General features: G+C 39.4%; 1 protein-coding gene across 1 annotated transcript in view; it reads left to right on the top strand.

Annotated features, from left to right (window-relative positions):
- LOC137290745 (aminopeptidase O-like) overlaps positions 1-21,046 on the top strand; it is a 91,952-nt gene that overhangs the window by 64,719 nt on the left and 6,187 nt on the right. Inside the window, exons 10-12 of the mRNA XM_067821862.1 lie at positions 10,798-10,861; positions 16,494-16,553; positions 18,029-18,121. Of these exons, the coding sequence (XP_067677963.1) occupies positions 10,798-10,861; positions 16,494-16,553; positions 18,029-18,121 (217 nt within the window). The remainder of the gene's footprint in view (positions 1-10,797; positions 10,862-16,493; positions 16,554-18,028; positions 18,122-21,046) is intronic.

Below are 21,046 nucleotides of genomic sequence, written 5' to 3'. Positions count from 1 at the left end.
CTTGATGTACATGGGTTAGCAACAGAGAATATGTGTTGTAGGTGCCCACACACCACACCCTAAAAGGGTATTTCCTATTGAGTTGACAGTTAGCAAGCTGAAACAGCTCGTTCTGATGAAGTTCTCCTTGTTGTTAGGATACAGGTACAGTGAATGTGTTGCCCTCTTTCGTGTCTGCATGGAGTAATGGGATCATGATTGTATTACTACACCATCACTGTGCTTTCTGCCTGATTACTCCCAGTCACTATGATGTTGTTACGCCAGGTATTTCTGTACCGCCTCCAGCAGGAATTACTGGGGCAGGAACAGTTTTACTCAACAAACTAGTTTGCATATGTGCTTATTTCCAACATGACAATATGGGGTGTTATAACTCTCCGTAATACCTTAAGTTATTAGTGCATATTGTTTGATGTTGGGCATTGCCACATGGGGATCTCATAAGTTGTGTTTTGTTGCGGTAGTTTGAAAAAAATTGCTGTTACTACTTACTTGGATGCTGCATTTTCATGAATAGTTTGAAGGCTGTGTCTGAGTCACAGGAACAGGATGACCTCAAGTAACACTGGCCTACCTAGGTGACAGTGGAATTTCTGTCTGCATGTGACTCTTATGTACTAACCTCCAGTCCCTCTTGTTGAATTAGTTAATATTTACCTGTCTGAAGCTTACCTGTCTGTTACAGACACCTCCATTTGAGGAAAAAGGGTATCATTCCAGCAATAACTTATGGCAAATGGTTATGAATGTTGCAAGAATTGTCATGATGTAATAGAAGTAGTTGTTGCCACTTTGGTAATAATATACTACTAGTATAGCTACTACTACCACTACCACTACCACTACCACTACCACTACCACTACCACTACCACTACCACTACCACAACTACCACTGCTACAGCTTCCACCACCTCTATTAGAGTAACTGGTTCTGTTAATCCCACCACCACCACCAACAGCAATGCTACATCTGTTCAGAATGTGTTTTAGGCCTACATGATAGTAGGTGGCACAGGATGCTTACAAAAGGAATCGAATCCCTTTCCAATACAACAAGAATGACACAGCAGTATTTTGATTGAAAATACAGCTCTGCTATTACTATCTCAGGAGAATACTAATGCCCTTAGAGCTAATGTAGATGTGTTTCATTGACAAAAAGCTGGGCTAAGTTAAGCACATTCAGTGTTAGGATAAATATTTTGAAAATGATAGTAGTAATGTGATGAGTACGCATTAGATGTCATTAATTAACTCTGATAACTACTAAAATGATAATATCCACCCAACTTACATGGAAAAACTTTCACCAGGTGATTGTCCATTGATTATGTGTCACTTCAGTAGACAATAGTCATGAAAACCGTGGATACAGTTTCACTTTAATAAAAAATATCTTTTGCATCTTAAGTGGAATCATGACTCTGTGTTCATGAACACAGAAGCTGACTTATCTAAGTAATGCCGCTTTAGACTCTGAGTTTAGAAACCCACACATCACACTAGCTGACTTTCTTGAGGTATTGCTTCACCCCACTCAGTGATCTGATTGGTTTCAACACATCAACACACGGACAGGGATGAAAGGAGATAATTTTGTTATGCTGCTTTTATAGCAACTGTTTCGTATAAATATGGAAATCCTTTTGATTATATATCTGTGGTTGAGTATGTGAGTGTTGGAATATATTTATGGTGAACTTCAGATGTAGCATTTGTTGTGGAGGAAAATTGTGTCCAATCTGCTTTACCATTGTTTCTGCTTGACATTCTTTCACCATGACAGGCATCCGTGATTTCCTAGTTGTGAATAAACCTTGATTTACGCCACTGCCCACAATATTCCATCTGAATGGCAGCAATCTGTACATCAGTATATCTACTCCGTGCATGGTAAGATTAGAATACTGCCAGAATATATTGTGTGATCAGGCAATACTCAGTCATGTAAGGTGCCCCCTTTTGCAGAGTTGCATCCCTCATGCATTTCACTCCCAGATTCAGATCCATTAACATTTTATGTTTGTGAAGTACTTATGTGGCCCAGTGGGTAAGGCTTTGTTGTTCAATCCCCAACCTCCCTGCCAGGTGCTTAGCATTAAGGGGAGTCTGTACACTGTCTGAGTGCAGTATCAATGTTGGTCTATAAGTTGCTGTTTAATGCCGCACTCCAACTGCATGGTGGCAGTCTGTAAATAATTAACCATACAATCCAGTGATCAACATTATGAGCACTGATCTATGCAGTTGGGATACGGTGACATGTATCCAAGTACAACAGCATGGTCTTAGGATGGACAGGCACTATAACCTGAAATTAGTTTAAAGACAGTTTATACATGTGTTAATCACAACATCCGTACAGTACATCAAACATCATTTTATGTCAGCTCCAGGTTTGCCTCCACCTATGAGGGTTGGTCGGTTTCCCTGAGTGAGTGTTTGAGTCACTGTGTAAGAACAACATCAAGGCAGGAGACACCAGAGATTGGCTTCACACACTGTACCCATGCAGGGGATCAACTTATCTCAGACTTCATGAACAATAGCTTAAACTATAAGGCTACCCCACTGCCCCGTGTTTAAGCAAAGTGATGCACATCTACTTCCTGCCACAACGTGTGACTGTCCGATCACGTCATGCTGACAAGGTGTGATATACTGTTTGAAGCTGAGCATCACACGAAGCTCCACACATTTTGTTGGCATTTTGACAGGCATGAAAAACAGGAAACTATTCTTTTCTGGAATCTCCACAGGTTTGTGTGTTTAAAACTTTTGACTGTCATCCAGTTGAAATATTAGGCGATAATAAAGGTGGTGCTATTCAAGTAGTTACAGGTTGTGGATAGAATTTCAGTAATTTCACAGACAGGATGTTGACCTTGGTGAAATAAACAAGCTGCAGTATGGTGCTGACATACCAAGAGTTAGGATGGATGAATCATCACATGATTCGAACACACCTGCATATGTATGTAATTCAAGTATTTTTAAACAGAAACATAGTACATACTTTTATTGTTAGTTTGTTGATGTATGTATGTCTGAGGACAGGTTAGCCAACTTCAGAACTATGCTTGAAAACAGAAAAATTTCAGCCTTATCCTTAGTATTAATGTCATGTATACAGATGAATATTGTGCTAATTTGAACAAGGACTCTTATGCAGTCATGAAACATGACAAGAACATGAACTCATTGAAAACAACATGCCCATGTTGCAAAGAAGATGATTATATTTGTGGTATCATAAACACCATGCAAATCATTTTACACATATATACATGTACGCCTTCTTTTGATAATAATGGATAAAAAGAGTTTATGAAAATACAAATTTTTTGGAAGTCTCAGGAATCAGAGACAGGAGATGTATATTTCAGATGTATACATTTGGAAAACTTAAACACCACAACTACTATCTCACCACCTCTTTATGACTTCTGCCTTATAACTCCTTGAAGATGAGCTTCTGAACCAATGGAATTGTGACTTTTATACTTCCACCATTGTCTCAGTATAGTCAAGGCAGCACTAGCACTGAAGGGTGTGTAAATCAATTTGATCAGACTTTAGAGCAGTTAATGTGACTTCCATTAATATTTTTTCTACTTGATTAGTTAACGTTTATGGATACTTCAGTAAGCAATGACTTGCATTTTGTTATGAGGTTTTCATGCTTGCTGCACATTAATAATTTGCAAATCACATGAAAGCACACCCACCTCAGGTAATAAAATGGACAGATAGTCACAAGTGTAATTACGGAAATCTAATAAAATGGGCTTTGGCAATTAGGTTTTTCACTTAAGCTATGCATTACTCTGTTGCCTGACGAAAAATGGAAATTGTAACACACAACAGCGAATGTCAAACTCACACCATTAGGGGTCAGAGGCCTGAAGGTTGGAGTCCTTTGATAGCATTAATGGCTTATTCTAGGTTTCATTCATTGCATTTTGTCATAAGTGAGCTTCTGTGAGTGACTTCATTTGTTTAACCTGTTGTAGGTGGTGTTTAGAATTTGTAAGTCCAACTCTTTAGTCTGGAACAAGTCCAGGTCTGTATTCCAGATAAAGGCTCCTTCACACTTTCTTCAAATTGACAGGAGTCAAGGACAATCAGTCTGAAAAAAGTATTTCCACAATTTGAACCATAATCAGAATGGAATGCCAAAATAAACAATTTTTTCAAGTAAGGAGGTATATTTCACCGAGAATAGGTGACAGTGGCGAACCCATGGACAGTCCATGTGTTTTTTCGAAGCAACAAGCCGATATAGAGAGCACATTCTTCACTCCACAAACTCTAACTAACCTTCTACAGGCCAACCAGCTGGTATAACCACTCCACAAGCAGAAATTCTTATCCCAAGGGTGTTGTCTACAAAACTGACTGTAACTGTGGACAATTGTATATTGGCGAAACATCCAGGCCAATCAACAACAGAGTGAAAGAGCACAAGGCATCAACAAATAGATCCGACAACATATCAGAATATATTCAGTCCAAACCCAATCACCAAATGAACTGGACAGAATACACACTACTATCCACCAACCAACCTGACATCATTAAACGGAAATTAACAGAGGCCATCCACATCAAACAACAGAGATCAAGGTTACTTCATCCCGTCAGCATATGACGAACTCATCAACGAATGCTAAGCGCTTGTAACATGTCCCTGTACCACCCACTGGCCTCAGTATGCCACCTTTTGTCACTGGCCTCTACATGTAATCCCTTGTCATCACATTGCGCCTGTACTTCCATACTACCTATCAACCACCCTAAGAACTTGTATAAACATGTCCACACGCTCCTGCCTTGTACGTCCCTATTGGCTTCTGTATGCAGTCTATTGTTATGGCCTCTCAAAGAAATGTTTTCAAGCTGTATAAGAATGTGACTCCCAAATGCTATCAGTTGTTCAGTGACAGGTGGACAAGGTGCAATCTGGTGGCATTCTGATGACATCAGAGGTATTTTGAAGCATTTGGGATGATCTGACTGTATTCCAGGTGTATTTGAAGTACATTTGAGCTGTATTCAACTTTAGTCGATATTACATTTGAAGCATATTCCACCTGAAGTCCAGAGACATTCCAATAGGATTTGGAAGTGGCTGAGAAGTGGCTTGTCTTTCTATTCTCCCTCGAATGTATTCAGAATTCAGAATGAATGAAGTACATATCAAATGCAGTAAGAATGCTTAGAATGCAGTTTGACTGCACCTCATATGCCGTTCGATATTTTTTCACTTCAAATGTACCTCGAAAGTTTTGAACAGTTGGAATGTATTTGGAGTGCTGTAAGAAGTTTTAGAATTCAGTTCTAATTTCCAGGAATTTCCAGAAATGTTCTTCCCAACAGCATTCCGCCTCGTTCTGCCTCAAGTGTGAAGGGGGTATGAGGATAAGTCCCTAATGCCCTGGCTATTTAGTCTCTGTGTGACTATTCTTAATTCTTCAATCTTTGTCACATACTCTAAGGTGTTCCTTGTTAATGTGAAGCTCTTGATAGCAGTGGTATTTGATTAGACATTCTGCTTGACAGTCCCCATCTCCCCATGCTTGTGTCTTGATGGGAGAGGTAAGGGGTGAAGCCACCAGCATGAGAGTCCAAGATCTTCCAGTGAAGGATTGTAAGGGTCCTGCTTAGTGTTACAATTAGTGAAATGCCTCATGTTTTGTGTCATGTCACACCAAGTGTTATGTCTAGTGAAACCCCTAGTGTTATGTATTTTGTCGTGTCTCATTTTTAGTGTCATGTGTCAAGTCTCGTAAGGGATTGTCTTTACAAAACAAACAGTCGAAGTAAACTTAGTCTCAGTGTATTTCGTTACACTCCACCACTGAGTCTAACAAAACCTAGTAGAAAGTCAGGTAACCTTTGAGCGACCAATGACCGTCCAATCAAACGCGAGACGGTTAAATAGATTTATCCAATCAGACAACAGCTACTATTTAGGGATCGGAGGGACTTTCAAATTATTCAGGTCACCGATACAGATCTCTCCACAAACAAAAATCTGCATATAACACAGTTATTTGACCTGCAGTATATATGCTTTGGGGTTTCCTTTGACATGGTTACCGTTAGCTAATATATCCGCAAGATAACATCCTTGAATATTGCCCAAAACACTATTTTCAGCGATTGTTTACTTACCGTTGTCATGGCTGTGTGCACGCCGTGTGCATCACCCGGAAGCTAAAAAGCTTTCGGAATCGTTCGGGTACGAACCTTTTTGAGACAAAAAGTTCGAAAGGTATGTGCGAATGTGCACTTTCACGATTTGGTAAGCTGTGTTCTGATTGGTCAATCTCAAAGGTTACCTGATGTGACCTCCCATAAGTTTTTGTTAGACTCAGTGGTGGAGTGTAACGAAATACACTGAGACTAAGTTTACTTAGACTGCAAAACAGACAACGGAAGAAAGTGAGTGAAGTGGTTAGGTGGACAGGGATAAGACTGTCGTGGATTTACAAACATTCACATTCCAATTTGTGGTGGTGAGTCATAACATTTCAAGAATGCTCCATAATGTTTAATGAAAAAAGACAAGATTCTGTATTTGCACTGATTTGTCCCCGACATTCGTTCAAAACCACTTGGTCATGCATGTGAATGATGTTTTTTGTGGTAGCTGAGAAGTATTTTCCACTTTTTGCCAAAGCATGTTTTAGTCTTGTAGAATACAGAGTGACTCTCTACTTAATGTGACAATCCCAGACTTCTTCTCTGGTGGCTTGCTGAAATATTTGACACCTGTGCCAGACGAGCTGTTGGATGCCTTCTGTCGGGGTTTGATGGTGTTTTATGCCTGTTGCTTTATCATGACAGCAAGTGGCTGCTAGGTGTCTGCATACATTTGAAGACCTCTAGTATATGAGACAGATAACAAGTAATGTCACTAAGGGAAACAAACATTAGGAAGGATTGCCTGTGAGGATTCAAGGGTTAGAATTGAAGTGTAGTAAGCTTTGCGTGGAAGTTTACTGACAAGGATCTGTTGTTGAGGTTGTCAACCCGTGAAGATGTGGGTTAGCCTTGCTCTTCTGTAAGTCATGCTTATCATAAGTAATGACTGATGAGATCGGGTGGTCAGGATCACTGGTTTGGTTGACACATATCATCGTATCCCATTTGTGTAGATTGATACTCATGCTGTTGATAACTGGAGACTCAATTAATTACAGACCACTGCCACATAGCTGGAATATTGCTGAAAGTGGTGTGAAACTAAAATCACTCAGTCACTGCTGAGGTTGTGCAGCTTGGTCAGTGGGCACATCACTCCTGATGGAGCCAGACAACTTGTATCTCCTCATTCCTTCACTGATTGCCTTGAATTGTAGGTCATGATATCTGCAGTCATTGCCTTGAGTTCTAGCTTATGTTCTCTTCAGTCATTGCCTTGAGTGCTAGCTCATGTTCCCGTCTGTCATTGCCTTGAGTTCTAGCTCCTGTTCCCGTCTGTCATTGCCTTGAGTTCTAGCTCATGTTCCCGTCTGTCATTGCCTTGAGTTCTAGCTCCTGTTCCCGTCTGTCATTGCCTTGAGTTCTAGCTCATGTTCCCGTCTGTCATTGCCTTGAGTTCTAGCTCCTGTTCCCGTCTGTCATTGCCTTGAGTTCTAGCTCCTGTTCCCGTCACACAAAGTCAGCCACCTAGCCCACTCAGTCACTGTGACTTCCACAAAAATGAAAGTCGGACAACTGGAAGTCTAGACTGCATACTTTATGTAGTAGAATTTGTACTTCACTAAGAAAGTGAAATCCCAAATATGGCACATGTTGCATTTGACCAGTTTCTAAATGGCATCGTGTAATCATAGTCTAGACTACCAGTTGTCCGGCTTTCATTTTTGTGGAAGTCATCGTTTCCGAGCGGACTAGGCGGCTGACTTTGTGTGCTGGTGATTAGGTGCCTGACTCTGAGGGTGCGGGTTCAAAACCCGGATGGGACTCAACCCCAAAAGTACTAGAATTTGTACTTTGCTAAGAAAGTGAAATCCCAAATGTGACATATGTTGCATGTATGTCTGTGTGTTTGTACATACATCCTGATTCTTGTTAAAATGATATCTCACAAACTGTTGGACCCAATGTCTTAAAATTTAGTGACAACCTACAGTGGGGACTGCAGACACCAACACCACCATTGCACACCACAGACACCAGTCATGATCAGTTTGGATGACAATGACCTTATTTTCAAGGTCACCACAACTCTTTGACCACTGTTCAAGGTCTTGTTACCACAATATCTCATAAACTGTGGTACCCAATGTCTTCAAAATTTGTGGTAATCTACACTAGGAGATTACGCAGACACTAGTTGATTTTCGTGACCTTGAATTTATCTTCAAGGTCACCATGACTGTTTGACCAATTTCAAACTCTTATCAATGCGATATCTGATGAACTGATGTACCCAGTGTCTTTAAATTTGGATACAGTCCGTGTCTTAGGATTACGTAGATACCAGTCAATTTGGCTGACCATGACCTTGTTTTCAAGGTCACCATGACTCTTTGACCACTTTGTAAGGTCTTGTTTGCGATATCTCATGAACTGTTCTATCCAGTGTCTTCAGTTTTGTCGACAGCCTACATTGGGTGATTATGCAGATACCAGTTATTTCGGGCGTCTTGTGTTTGACCAAAAAATGAAAAGTAGTGAATATGTTATAAATATTTCATTCCTCGTTACATTAGCAGTGGTAGACATTGCCATATTATTTTACTTTATGTTGGCTCTGCTTTAACTTCTTTTGAAAAGTATATACTCAGGTCATGTGCTACTTTAGGTGTTGTGACCTTCAAGTATCCCTGAAAGGTATCAATAAGAAGCATCTGTTGACATGAGGGAGAACATCTGTCTTCATTAACAATAATAGTCACACAGTGTGTGAAGGATGTGCAGGACTGGAAGATCCTTGGAAATTTTCTTTTTCCAGAGGCGCAGGAATTTATTACCCATAAGATATTTTAATTTAGCTTATCTATAAACAACAACATTCAACATTTGGCAGAGTGATTCGCAAAACATTTCGACATGAATTTTAGGGATGGGAAACCTAAAGGGAACTCAAGATAACTTGGGATGGCTTTGTTTATGACAAGTTTGAGCTTTTGTTAAACAACAAGTGAAATACAGAAACATTATAATCTTTGGTTATGTTTATTGACACATACAAATAAAACATTTTTATTGCTCTGTTTGTACTTATAATTGTGTACATTGTGTACATCATCTCTAAAATTTCGAATTAATCAGCTGGTTGGTCGCCACATTTATACAGCCTTGTCATACAGCATTGTTATACAGCACTGTTATACAACATTGTTACACAACTTTGTCATACAACATTGCATACAGCTTTGTCATACAACATTGTATACAGTTCTCATACAACATTGTCATTCAGCCTTGTCATACAGCCTCGTTATATGGCCCTGTCATACAGCATTGTCATACAGCCTTGACATACAGCCTTGTACAGTATATATATGATTAGCATGGAGTTAAGTTCACCTGAACACCTGGTGTTAGATTGTCATGTCAGTGTTACAATTTGTCATTTTCAATCTGTATTAGATTTACTGTTGTAAAGATGAGAGTGAAAATGTACTCAGTGCCTGTTACATTGTAATGTTAATCATCAGCTTGATCGTTGTATTTATCACCATCTGAGACAACTCATCAGTCTGCTTTCTCCTAAATTTGGACTTGTGAATTGTGGAGAACCTTCACATCTAAAAATAGGACATGTCTAATCAAACATTTGTGTGTGTGTGTATGGACACAGGCACTGACTGAGTGTAAGGAAGTTGGTTTCTTTGTTGAACAGTAATTTTCATTAACTGCTGAGACTGATTGGACAGCTAAGTTCTTCAGTAATCTTAGAATCTAAATTTTATTACTGGTTCCTCTTTCAGGCATCAGAAGCTTGGAATGGATGGATTAAGGGAAATATTGTGTAAATTTGACATATCAAAGCTTGACTGTCCATGACAGACCTGTTGTGGAATCTGTGGTATGATACTGCCTAATGGTGATCTCCCAGGGGAGGAAGGGGACATGATTCAAGCTTTTTACATAAATGAAATATGAATAGAAGTACAGGCCAGAGCAGGTCTTTCATGTCAGGATCAATAGTGATTAAGGAGTTGTTTCAGAAAGGCTGTTTGTGGAATTATGGGTGAATGCAGAAAAATATGGAAGTGTTTTTGCAAAAGATGGGAACCAATTTGAACCAATCTGGCTTAGGTTGACACTTCCATGTCTGTTAACCGTAGATTACCAATATCTGTCCACAAAACAGCAGATTCACTGTCTGCAAACTGCAGTTGCATTTGTCTTTTATACATCAGGTTAAGTGCCTCTTAAAATCTGATTTTAAATTAAGGGTGCTGTTAACAGCACCTATTGCTGTTAGTGGACAAGAAATTAGTGTGTTGTTTACAGATAAGTACTTAGTGCTGTTAGCGGACTGGTAATTAGTGCATTGTTTACAGATACGTACTTAGTTCTTTTAGTGGACAAGTAATTAGTGTGTTGTCAATGGACAAGTATTTAGTGTTTATAGTGGACAAGTAATTTGTTTTGTGGACAAGAAATAGCTGGAAAGCAACTGATTCAATATTCTTTCAGTGTAAGTGAAATGAAGCAATGTCCAAAACAGAGTGCTGAAACACACCAGCACCGAGTTTGATTCAAGCCCATGCTGATGTCCATTATATGGACTTACTTACTTATAGCTCTGTTTGTCTCTGTTGTAGGACTGAAGGGCTGTGTGAACAGCAGCTGACTGCAGAGTGGCTTGACTGTCCACACCTTCCTCAGGTAGGTGACCCCAGCACCCACAACCAGTTTTAGCCTACCCATATATTTTGTAAGAATGAACTTGCAGTGATTGTTCCATGTCATCAAGATTGGTGACTGACTGATGACTTGGATGACTGCTTGTATGTTCTGGTGCATCTGGTCCAGACTCAGGTATTTTGTGGTGTGCCTGGTCAAGATAAAATTCTGGTGTACTTCCACCAGACTCTGACCTTAGACAACAGTCAGGGATATAAGTACATGTTAAATCAAGTCTTTATGACCAAATTAATCATGCTGCTCTGTGTGTATGTGAATTATCTGAACGCTCAGTTTTAAGGTTTTATGTGATGTGTTGCCTGGAGGTAATTGGTTTTCTGCCATGATGTGTTATTAAACTAAGCGTAATAATACAAGGTGAGTCTCTCCTCTGCCTCACCTCAGGCAGGATCAGTCTTCACTGGATTGGAATGGTTATATACAATAAATAGCGCAATATATACCACATCTCAATCACTTAAAGAGCAATCTGTATGCCATGACAGATTAACTATTGTAATGACTGTTTAGAGTAGGATATATGTATGTGCTTCATCCTCTTTGTGTGTAGACAGCACCAGAAACATCTAGTTTATATGATGTTCTCCCTGCAGAATCCTGATGCATTGTTTGAATTATTTAGATATTCCATCATTGGTAATCTTTTTGGAAAAAGCACTAATTTATATGTAATGAATAAACCTTCCTAATTTCAGCACTTTTAGGCAGCCAAATTGTTTTGCTGATGATCTGAGGTTCAAACACTTGCAGTGTGTCACTCTACAGAGAGTGCTTCAGTTATTCATTGTAACAGACTCTGTGGAATTGTCAAAAGTCATAATTTACAACATTATGAAAGATGACGTTTCATGTTACTCCTGTGTGTTGATGATGGTAGCCGAGTGGTTTAGTGTAGTGTCAGCAACAGCTTGATAGCTCCCATCGTTCACAAGAGGTATTGGCCTGATCTGTGCTTTTAAATAGATGCTCAGTGACATCACAGCTTCGTGGTGTTGTCATAAGCATCCTCCCCAACCTTGAAGTCACACTTCTCATAGCGATTCCAATTTGTAGGCATCACGATCATCACCATCGTCATCGTTGCCATCTTCATCGTTATCTTTATCATTATCATGACATTCTCCTTGCCAGTGATTCTCAGAGCATGTTACGTTTGTTAGTGTCTTGACTCAAGATATATACAACATGTGAATATTGCTGAATACAGCATAAAACTGAACTCAGTCACTCAACGATATCACATGGTTCCAAGCACAGCAGCAGGTACAAATCAGCTCCACAAACAACGTGAAAATACAGCATATAGACAGGTACAATTGAAAAAGTTTCATAGTGCAGTGAATTATAAGGTGTTCGTGCTTCTTCATATTAATTATGGGTGTAGATTTGGACATCTGAAGATGTAGAATTGGAACTTTTCTACCACGGGCATTAAACAAACACCCTGTTATAAGTCCCCAGGGGGACTTTGCCATTGTTTACCTTTTGTTATGCTGACTGTCATCCTACTGCTTATTGCTGGGGATGTTGATGCGAACCCCAGGGCCACTGAAACAGACACCCACAGACAAGGTACAGGCTAGACTCTCTTCTAGGAATGTTGCAGGTGAAGTTATAGCAAAAAATGTTTTGGGTAATGCATCCACCGTCAGACTAGCAGACCTCGCTAAACAGCTTAACAGTATACAAAACCGGATTACCTCCCTTGATTTTACTATGCAGACGTTTACATCTGAATTCAATAAGAAAGTGAGTGTTTTGGAAAAGGAGAACCAACAGCTGTGGTCGGAAACACAGAATATGACCGTAAAAATTGATTTTGAGGAAGCACAGTCGCGACGCAGTAACCTAATTGTTCACGGACTGGAAGACTCTGGACGAGAATCATGGGAAGATACAGAGAGACAGGTTAGATTATTCCTCAAAGAAACTCTAAAATACCAATCATCTGACACTGTCAGAATTGAACATGCACATAGATTAAACGCCAAATCTGCATCTCGTCCAGTAATAGTGAAGTTTGCGTTTTTCAAGGACAAAAGGGACATTTTCCAGTTAGCAAAGAAAGTCTTGAAAGGCAGTAAGTCTTTGAGGGTGTCCGAAGATTTCACCAAACATGTACGATCAATCAGATCTAAACTATTCCCTGACATGATGGGAGTCAGAGATAAGGGGTCTCTTTCTTACATGAGTTATGATAAACTCATCATAGATGGCGCTGTCTACGTCTATGATGAAGACTCAACCAGCATCAGGAGAGTTGGCGAGCGAGGGAACTGGACGAACTGGACATTGTGCGTTCAGGAATATATACCCAAGAGTAATGTGGCACAGAATGCCGGAAAGACACAGCCTGCATGGTTTGACACTGAGAGCGAGGACTTGAAACGAAATAAGTATAAATTGTTAAATGTGTTCAGACAAGGCAGAAGCAAAGAGAACTTCGTAAACTACATAGATGCCAAGTCACAGTTTAGAAAATGCTGTGAGCGTAAGAAAATTGAAATAGATGGAAAAATTGCTAAACACTTCGAATATTCCGCAAAACATGGAGACTGTAAAGAGTTTTACGACACTGTGAAATGAGTGATGAACTGTAAACGCTTGTCATGTCTTGTAAATGCGCAAACGCTATATACATACTTCAAAGATTTGTTAAACCCTGTGCGTGCCGATGTGAACGACTAATTTGATGAACTTGTCTTGGAATATATAACAAACCATCACTGTGAACACTGTGAACATTCTCTGGGGAGTAGTCTGCTGTCTGACGCAATCACTGATGATGAGATCCTGCAAGCTATAAAACATCTTAAAGCTTGTAAGGCTCCTGGTGATGATGGCATACCCCCTGAGTTCTTTAAAGCAGCTCAAACGTCACTTTTAGCACTTCTGAATCCACTTTTCAACAAAATCTTAGACACAGGACTTTCCAGATGCGTGGAATGTAGGCCTGATACTGCCGATATTCAAGACTAGATCTACTCTGACCCAAATAGCTAGAGAGGAATTTCGTTGCTTAATGTAGCGGGAAAAATATTCTCATATGTGCTGGAAACCAGATTACGAACATGGACTGATTTAAATGAAATTCTCCTTGAAGCCCAAGGTGGCTTTCGTCCAGGATATGGAACAGTTGATGATGTCTTCACCCTTCATGCTTTATGTTCAAAATACCTTTGTAAAAAGGGGGGTCGTTTCTACTGCACATTTATTGATTTAAAACAAGTGTTTGATCTGGTAGATAGGGATAAACTGGTTTACTCGCTTTTAATTCACAGATGCCATGGTAAAATATATGATGTTTTGGTTAATATGTATGCTTCAGTCAAAGTCTGTGTAAAGGTGGACAATGGGAAAACTGACGACTTTTTGACAAGTTCTGGAGTACGGCAAGGATGTATGCTAAGTCCTCTTTTGTTTACTATTTTCATCAATGAATTATCCACTGAAATCTACCAGACCTGCAAACATGGAATCTTCGTTTCTCAGGACATCGAGGATATTAAGATGCTGTTATTTGCTGATGATGCCAACATGTTTTCGTATACGGTTATTGGTTTGCAACAACAACTAGATGTATTATACCAGTATTGCAAGTCTTGGGGACTGTCCGTCAATATGAATAAATCAAGCACAATCGTTTTTCGTAATGGTGGAATTATACGCAAGGATGAGGAGTGGTTCTATGCTGGCGAACAACTGGCATGGGGTGCACAACATACTACAAATATCTTGGTCTACTATTCTCATTTAGGCTAAAGTGGTCAGCTGCATGTAACAATTTGGCATCACAGGCATCGAAAGCATTAAGGCCAGTGTACCAGCTATTCAAACGTAATCGTACAATGACGTTCTCCACAGCAATGAATATCTTCGACTGCAAAATTTTACCACTCCTTCTGTATAGCTCCGAGATATTGTGAACAATGTACAATGAAGCACTTGAAAAGGTCCATACTTCATACCTGAAACGATTCTTATCCGTTGGGAAATATGCATAAAAAAAAGCAATATTAAGTGAAACAGGTCGCTGCACTATATTTGTGTATACCAGAATGAGAGTAATCAAATACTGGTTGAAACTGTTGCAAATGGACACCTTTAGATACCCAAGGCAGAGCTATCTTCTTCTCAAATCTGAAGATGATAATGGAACTGGGTTTCGGAGGTCAGATCTCTGCTCTTTACAAAAGGTTTTGCATGGACTTGATTGTCACAACAAGTTGGTGATGAAAAGCTATTCATCTGCATATTCAAACAAAGGTTACAGGATATCTTTATCCAGGACTCGCATTTAGGTATTTCTGCCTCAAGTTTTCTGTCATTGTACTCGAGATTTAAAACTGATTTTAACACAGAAAGATATATTACTTGTCTTCAAGACAAGTCTTTGGTGCGTGCATTCTGTAAATTTAGAGTTGCATTAAACAATCTGAAGGTAAATGCATACAGGAAGGAGAAATGACATTGTGACTATAACATCTGCTGTGAATATTGTATGGATCTCTACACTGAAGATGAAGTCCACATACTATTTACCTGTCCAAAATATTCTGCACTCCGAACGAAATATTTACCATGGTTAGCCTCTTTTGTGCCAAACAAATGTAACTTAATCAAACTTATTTGTTAACAAAATCCACAAACAATCAAATTGCTATCGTTATATTTAAAGCATGTATTTGAAGCATGCCATTCTTAATTATTAGTTTTGTTTCTTTATATCAAATCCACATGGCAAAATAATACGTTGTGGTGTAATTGTACCTTAGGTCACATGGCCTGCAGTATTGAATAAACCAGTCTGTCTGTCAATATTTATTGTAATAGCAATGTGCATGCCTAGACTCCGAAGTAGAAGACGTAGCAGGTTGACATGAGCAACCAAATAGAAAATCAATGCTGAAAGAATTCACTTTGAAAGTAGCACTTTCAAAGTAAGTGTAGTATTGTTTGCTTCAACATCTTCAAACAACATTTTATTCTGAAGTATTACAGGAGCAGATATAAGTATTCCTTTTTGAACAGTCAATGATTGTCTTCACAAATTTATGCAGTAATAATAGACCATCCTAACAAAGCCGACTTGGTTTGGTCAAATATACTCATCAGCACCTCTGCTGAAATCTTTCTTTCTAAAGTATCCTAATTTTAGATATATGTTATAGATATATGTTGACCAAACTTTTCCTAGTCAGTATCCTTTGATAGATATATATAAATACACCTCAGATGAAAGACTATTGTAAACATTAGTGCCAGAAAGATTCTGGTCTTAATGCTTACAAGTAGCAAAGGTTCTTAGAAGGACAATGTGACTGCGTGTTCGACAAAACCCTAACCAGCAACAGTGCATATAAATAACTGCTAGTATTATAGATTTCACTGGTGTGGACTAGTATGTCTGCCGTTCTACAAAAAAACACCTACCCAACATGTTCGTAAACGCCTTGAATGTTCTCAGTGATTTAATCTTTAATATTATTGTTTGCTTAAATACTTGTGTTCATATGTGTCTACTTCATGCTCTCCACCAGCACCTCAAGTGAGGCTGTCTCATCCCTAGATGCCCTGTTTGGTCTACTTTCAGGATGTATCTGAGTATTCCCCCAGCCAAGAAAACATTCTATACAGAGCTGTGAAGGCACAGGTTGGTCAATAATTGTTCTAATTTTACTGCAAAATTGTTTCTGTAAAGTACGCTTGTTTGTTAAGGTAGAGAGCAACTCTCACAGTACTCCAGGCTAAACATTGAAGATAAATGAAAGTTATGGTTGGACATTTCAGTCAGTTGAAACAGAAGATGTTTCAAAAAATTCTTTCACTGTGCATATTTTTTGTCATTCTGTAAGTGGTTGCAGTAAAATAAAAATATACATTATCAAGGAAAGAGTCTCAGCTAATTTTAAAAGGGATTACTTTCATAGTTTTCACCAACATTGTTTTGCCAATTACTCATGGCTGGAAGTAGTTGTAGATATCCAGCAGAAATGATCTGTTTCATCAGTTTGCTGTGTAGAGATTTTTGTGAGTCAATGGATTAGATTCAATGTCCCTTTGAACAGTACTACTGAAATACCATGGCTTGCAAGCTTAGTAGTACGGAAGGCTAATTCTTGTGGTGCATGTCAGAAATGTTTATCATGGTGTCATCGACCTGTTGACCAAACTTTTCCTAGTCAGTATCCTTTGATTAATCTGCTTAGCTGTTGTTTATACAGGATCAGACATGGTGGACTGTCTTGTGAATGATGTCTTTGCTAGTTTGACTCATAATACTTTGTGTCAGATTTGTGATGTGATCTTTCCATACACAGAAGTTCACCAGCTTGTAGAGAGTGATGTACTTCATTGTGTTACTGATGTTGATTAGGGCCTACTTGTTATCACCCTAATAGGAAGATTGTTCAGATAGATATCACTGACTGAATTTGCTAATGTACAACTGGGAGTACACTTTTTTCATACATACACAGTGGCAGGTATATATTTAGATGTTTAACACTGTGATGAAACAAATCAGCTTGCGTGTTGACAATCAGGCTCAGATCCAGGGTTGTACTGGGGATGTGAGATTCAAACTGATGATCGGCTGATCATGGTGTAGCCGAGGGTCACATGTAGCACTTGTCCCTGGTTCAGTCATTTGTACCTGGTTCAGTCACATGTAGCACTTGTCCCTGGTTCAGTCATTTGTACCTGGTTCAGTCATATGTAGCACTTGTCCCTGGTTCAGCCAGTTGTACCTGGTTCAGTCACATGTAGCACTTGTCCCTGGTTCAGTCATTTGTACCTGGTTCAGTCATATGTAGCACTTGTCCCTGGTTCAGTCATTTGTACCTGGTTCAGTCACATGTAGCACTTGTCCCTGGTTCAGTCATTTGTACCTGGTTCAGTCACATGTAGCACTTGTCCCTGGTTCAGTCATTTGTACCTGGTTCAGTCATATGTAGCACTTGCCCCTGGTTCAGCCAGTTGTACCTGGTTCAGTCATGTGTAGCACTTGTCCTTCATTGTGACCAGATATATTACTACAGAGATTCCAAGATCATAATACTGCTAACATTATGAGAAATCTAGATATTCTTGTTTTCATCTAAGTTTGACTGAGTGTTGTTGTTTCAGGTTGCTCTGGTGGAGTCTCACTGTCAGAGGATGCAACACTGCCACAGGAGGAAGAAGCAGAAAGTGTTGCCCACAGAACTTACTCTGCAAAAGGTGGTTATCTCATGATGTTATTCTGGAGGCATTTTGCAAAGATACACTACACATACATGCAAAATATGGTAGAATAATGTTACACTACACACACAGGCATGATATGGGAATCCGCTACAAACACTGCACTGTCATGCCATGTGTTGTTCACAAACTGCCCATGTTGTGAACAGACCAGTCTGAGCTACATTCTTACAATCGTGCAGTGTTTGTATGGGGAGTTCTTCATATGTTCATGACTTGCCCAGCTCATGCATAGTACGCACATGTCACGAACCATTTGCGCATGGCATGAATTGTTCACGAAGTGTTCACTCATTGTTCGCACTTAGTTCACAACCTATATGTTCCCATGGCCAGCTGGCATAAGGAAACCCCCATTTCCTGTCACCAAGAGGAAGGTTCTTTCTTGAAGCATGTGATATCTCTATTGTGGAACTCAAAAGACAGACAATATGGCAACTTGCTAGTGAACAGAAAACCAGTAGAGGAAGGGGATGACTGATGCAGAAAGACAGGGAGAGGACATGTGTATGAAAGAGTTAGACAGAGATTGCAGACAGGGAGAGGGATCTTTTTTATCCTTGCTCCTCCTCAAGTGTTGATGTTGTTATCGAGATCCAACTTGGAAGTTGAACTGTCAAGAGAAGAAGAGCCCACAGTAAAACCAAAGAAGCACAGCTCTTCCATGTTCCTCCTTGAGACACCACCCTCTGCCCCTACATCAACATACAGGAGCTGAAACCCAGCATCTGCCACTGCCATGGAGTCTGTTTTGGGTGGCTTCTTCATTAGCAATGCGCTTACCCTCCACTGTCCCCAGACAGTTGGAGTAGAACTGAGCACTTTGCCCTTGTATATCTAAATGATGGCTCTGCACACCTCCTAACTTGAACGTTGTAGACTCTGGTCAGGAGTCCAACTTCAAGCCACCTTGTCATGAATATGGTGTGTTTCTTAAGGTAAGGGATTAACCAGTGTGATCAGCTATTGAGCAAACTCCACAAGGAAGATCCCTAAGGCTACAGAAAAATCCTGAGAATAACACCTTACGAGTACCTATTTCAAGAGATGGTGGAGTTAACCGCTCATGTCTTCTAGGCAACCATTCCTTAACCCACACTGTCCATGTTTCCCTTGTTCTTGTTGTATTTTCCTCTTGCTGTCAAGAAGTACTAGTCTTGCAGCTGCCAGATATAGACACTTCTCGCTCCTGCGTGACAGTGCAGTATGGAAAACGTGAATGATACTTAACCTATGCATAAACAAGTCATGCCATTGCGGCCAGAATTTTGACTGCACATTGGGTAGCTTTAAGTGTACAGAGTGTGGACTGGGCATAAATATGGCTTCATTCTCCACTGTACCACTTAAATGGTATGCATTGCAATGACAAATTGCGAGTACAAAAATCATTACACTGCTGTGAGGAAGGCTGTGGAAGCATATTGGTATACTCCCATTCCATAAACAACCATCAGACAGAACACAACCCTAACACACAGGCTCTATTTGATGCTGCCAACTGATGACAGGCTGTGATGTTCTGTTTCACTCTGTAAGTGTAGACAAAGTGAATTGTGCTACCAGTTAATCACCATTGTATAGAGTTTTACAGCTCCCTTGACAGCACCCTTAGTGGTTAATAGTGGCACATCACCTATCATTAGTGGGCTTTTTTATTGGTTCATTAAGGCTTTGGGGCAATGGACATTACAGTGATGTCGGACATTCAGGTTTTAACGTGATTAGGTTTATGACTGTAGTTCATGCAGATGTTCTGTTATGACAAATGATAACAGTTTCGTCCTGCTGTAAATGTGTGCGGATGTTTATGTAGGTTAATGAATGTGTGACATACTGTGCACTGTGAATGTTCAGTTGGACATGACTGGTGCCAGGAGATACTTGCACATATTCATATAGTTACAAGGACATGATTACTGAAGAATAATTCCAGGGGTGTTTGTATATATGATACAAACCATTTTCTATAAGTGTTTTCTTCAAAAGATGCAAGAAGAACATTCTAGGATATGAAATATTATACATTTCAGATCCTTTATCTCCCCAAACATAATAAAGATGTAGTGAATGGTTAAATTTAGCAAACTTAGCAACAGCCTTTTCTGTAATCATCTTAACTGCTGTAGTAATAGTTTGATTGGTTTTCTTGAAGTTCAATGATACAGCATACGACTTTATGGATAACAACTTTTTGTTTATTGTAGAAAACAATGTTTGGTTGTAGATTCTTTCACCATTATCAAGTTAAAAGTCATTAGGAAACGTGCTGGATAGCTCATATAAAGTCATGTTATGAATCTACAGACATGTCTCTTTATGATGGAAACAAATAATTGCCTTCCGAAAAGTAACTTGCTTCATTAGTGACTCGGCACTTCAAGAATACCATTCCAATGATAATGCTGAAATATAGTTGATGTGATATTAATTAGCTCATTTTGTATTTAGTTACTTTGCCTTTTTGTCAAGTTTCTATTGTCAAACAAAGTGATATATTTCTACTTGTAAGGAAATTCTTATTAACCCAAAAATGTACAGTAAGATGGAGTTTTAGCCATAGGTTTTATTGCACACAGTCTGCGAATATAATGACATGAGTGTGGATCCACAGTAGGCAGCAAGATTGTAAGCCATGGAGTGGCATGAGATACCTCATCAGTGAGGGGAGATCTGTTGATGCACATTAACATGTAATTGAGTTATGAAAATATTCTCATCTGAATTGTAATAGGAACAAGTTCAATATTTGTAGAACCAAATTTAATCATTTATATCTTGTTATCTTGTGTATATGTGAAATTTGTCAAAATTGCACACGTTAGTAGAGTTCATTAGTGAAAGTAACATACTGACCAGCAGTGCAAACACATAAGGGTTCTTTTTATTCCCCACTGGCGA

The sequence above is a fragment of the Haliotis asinina genome, chromosome 7 (genome assembly GCF_037392515.1).
Source record: "Haliotis asinina isolate JCU_RB_2024 chromosome 7, JCU_Hal_asi_v2, whole genome shotgun sequence".
Classification (NCBI taxonomy): domain Eukaryota; kingdom Metazoa; phylum Mollusca; class Gastropoda; order Lepetellida; family Haliotidae; genus Haliotis; species Haliotis asinina.
This window is presented reverse-complemented; position numbering and strand designations above follow the sequence as displayed.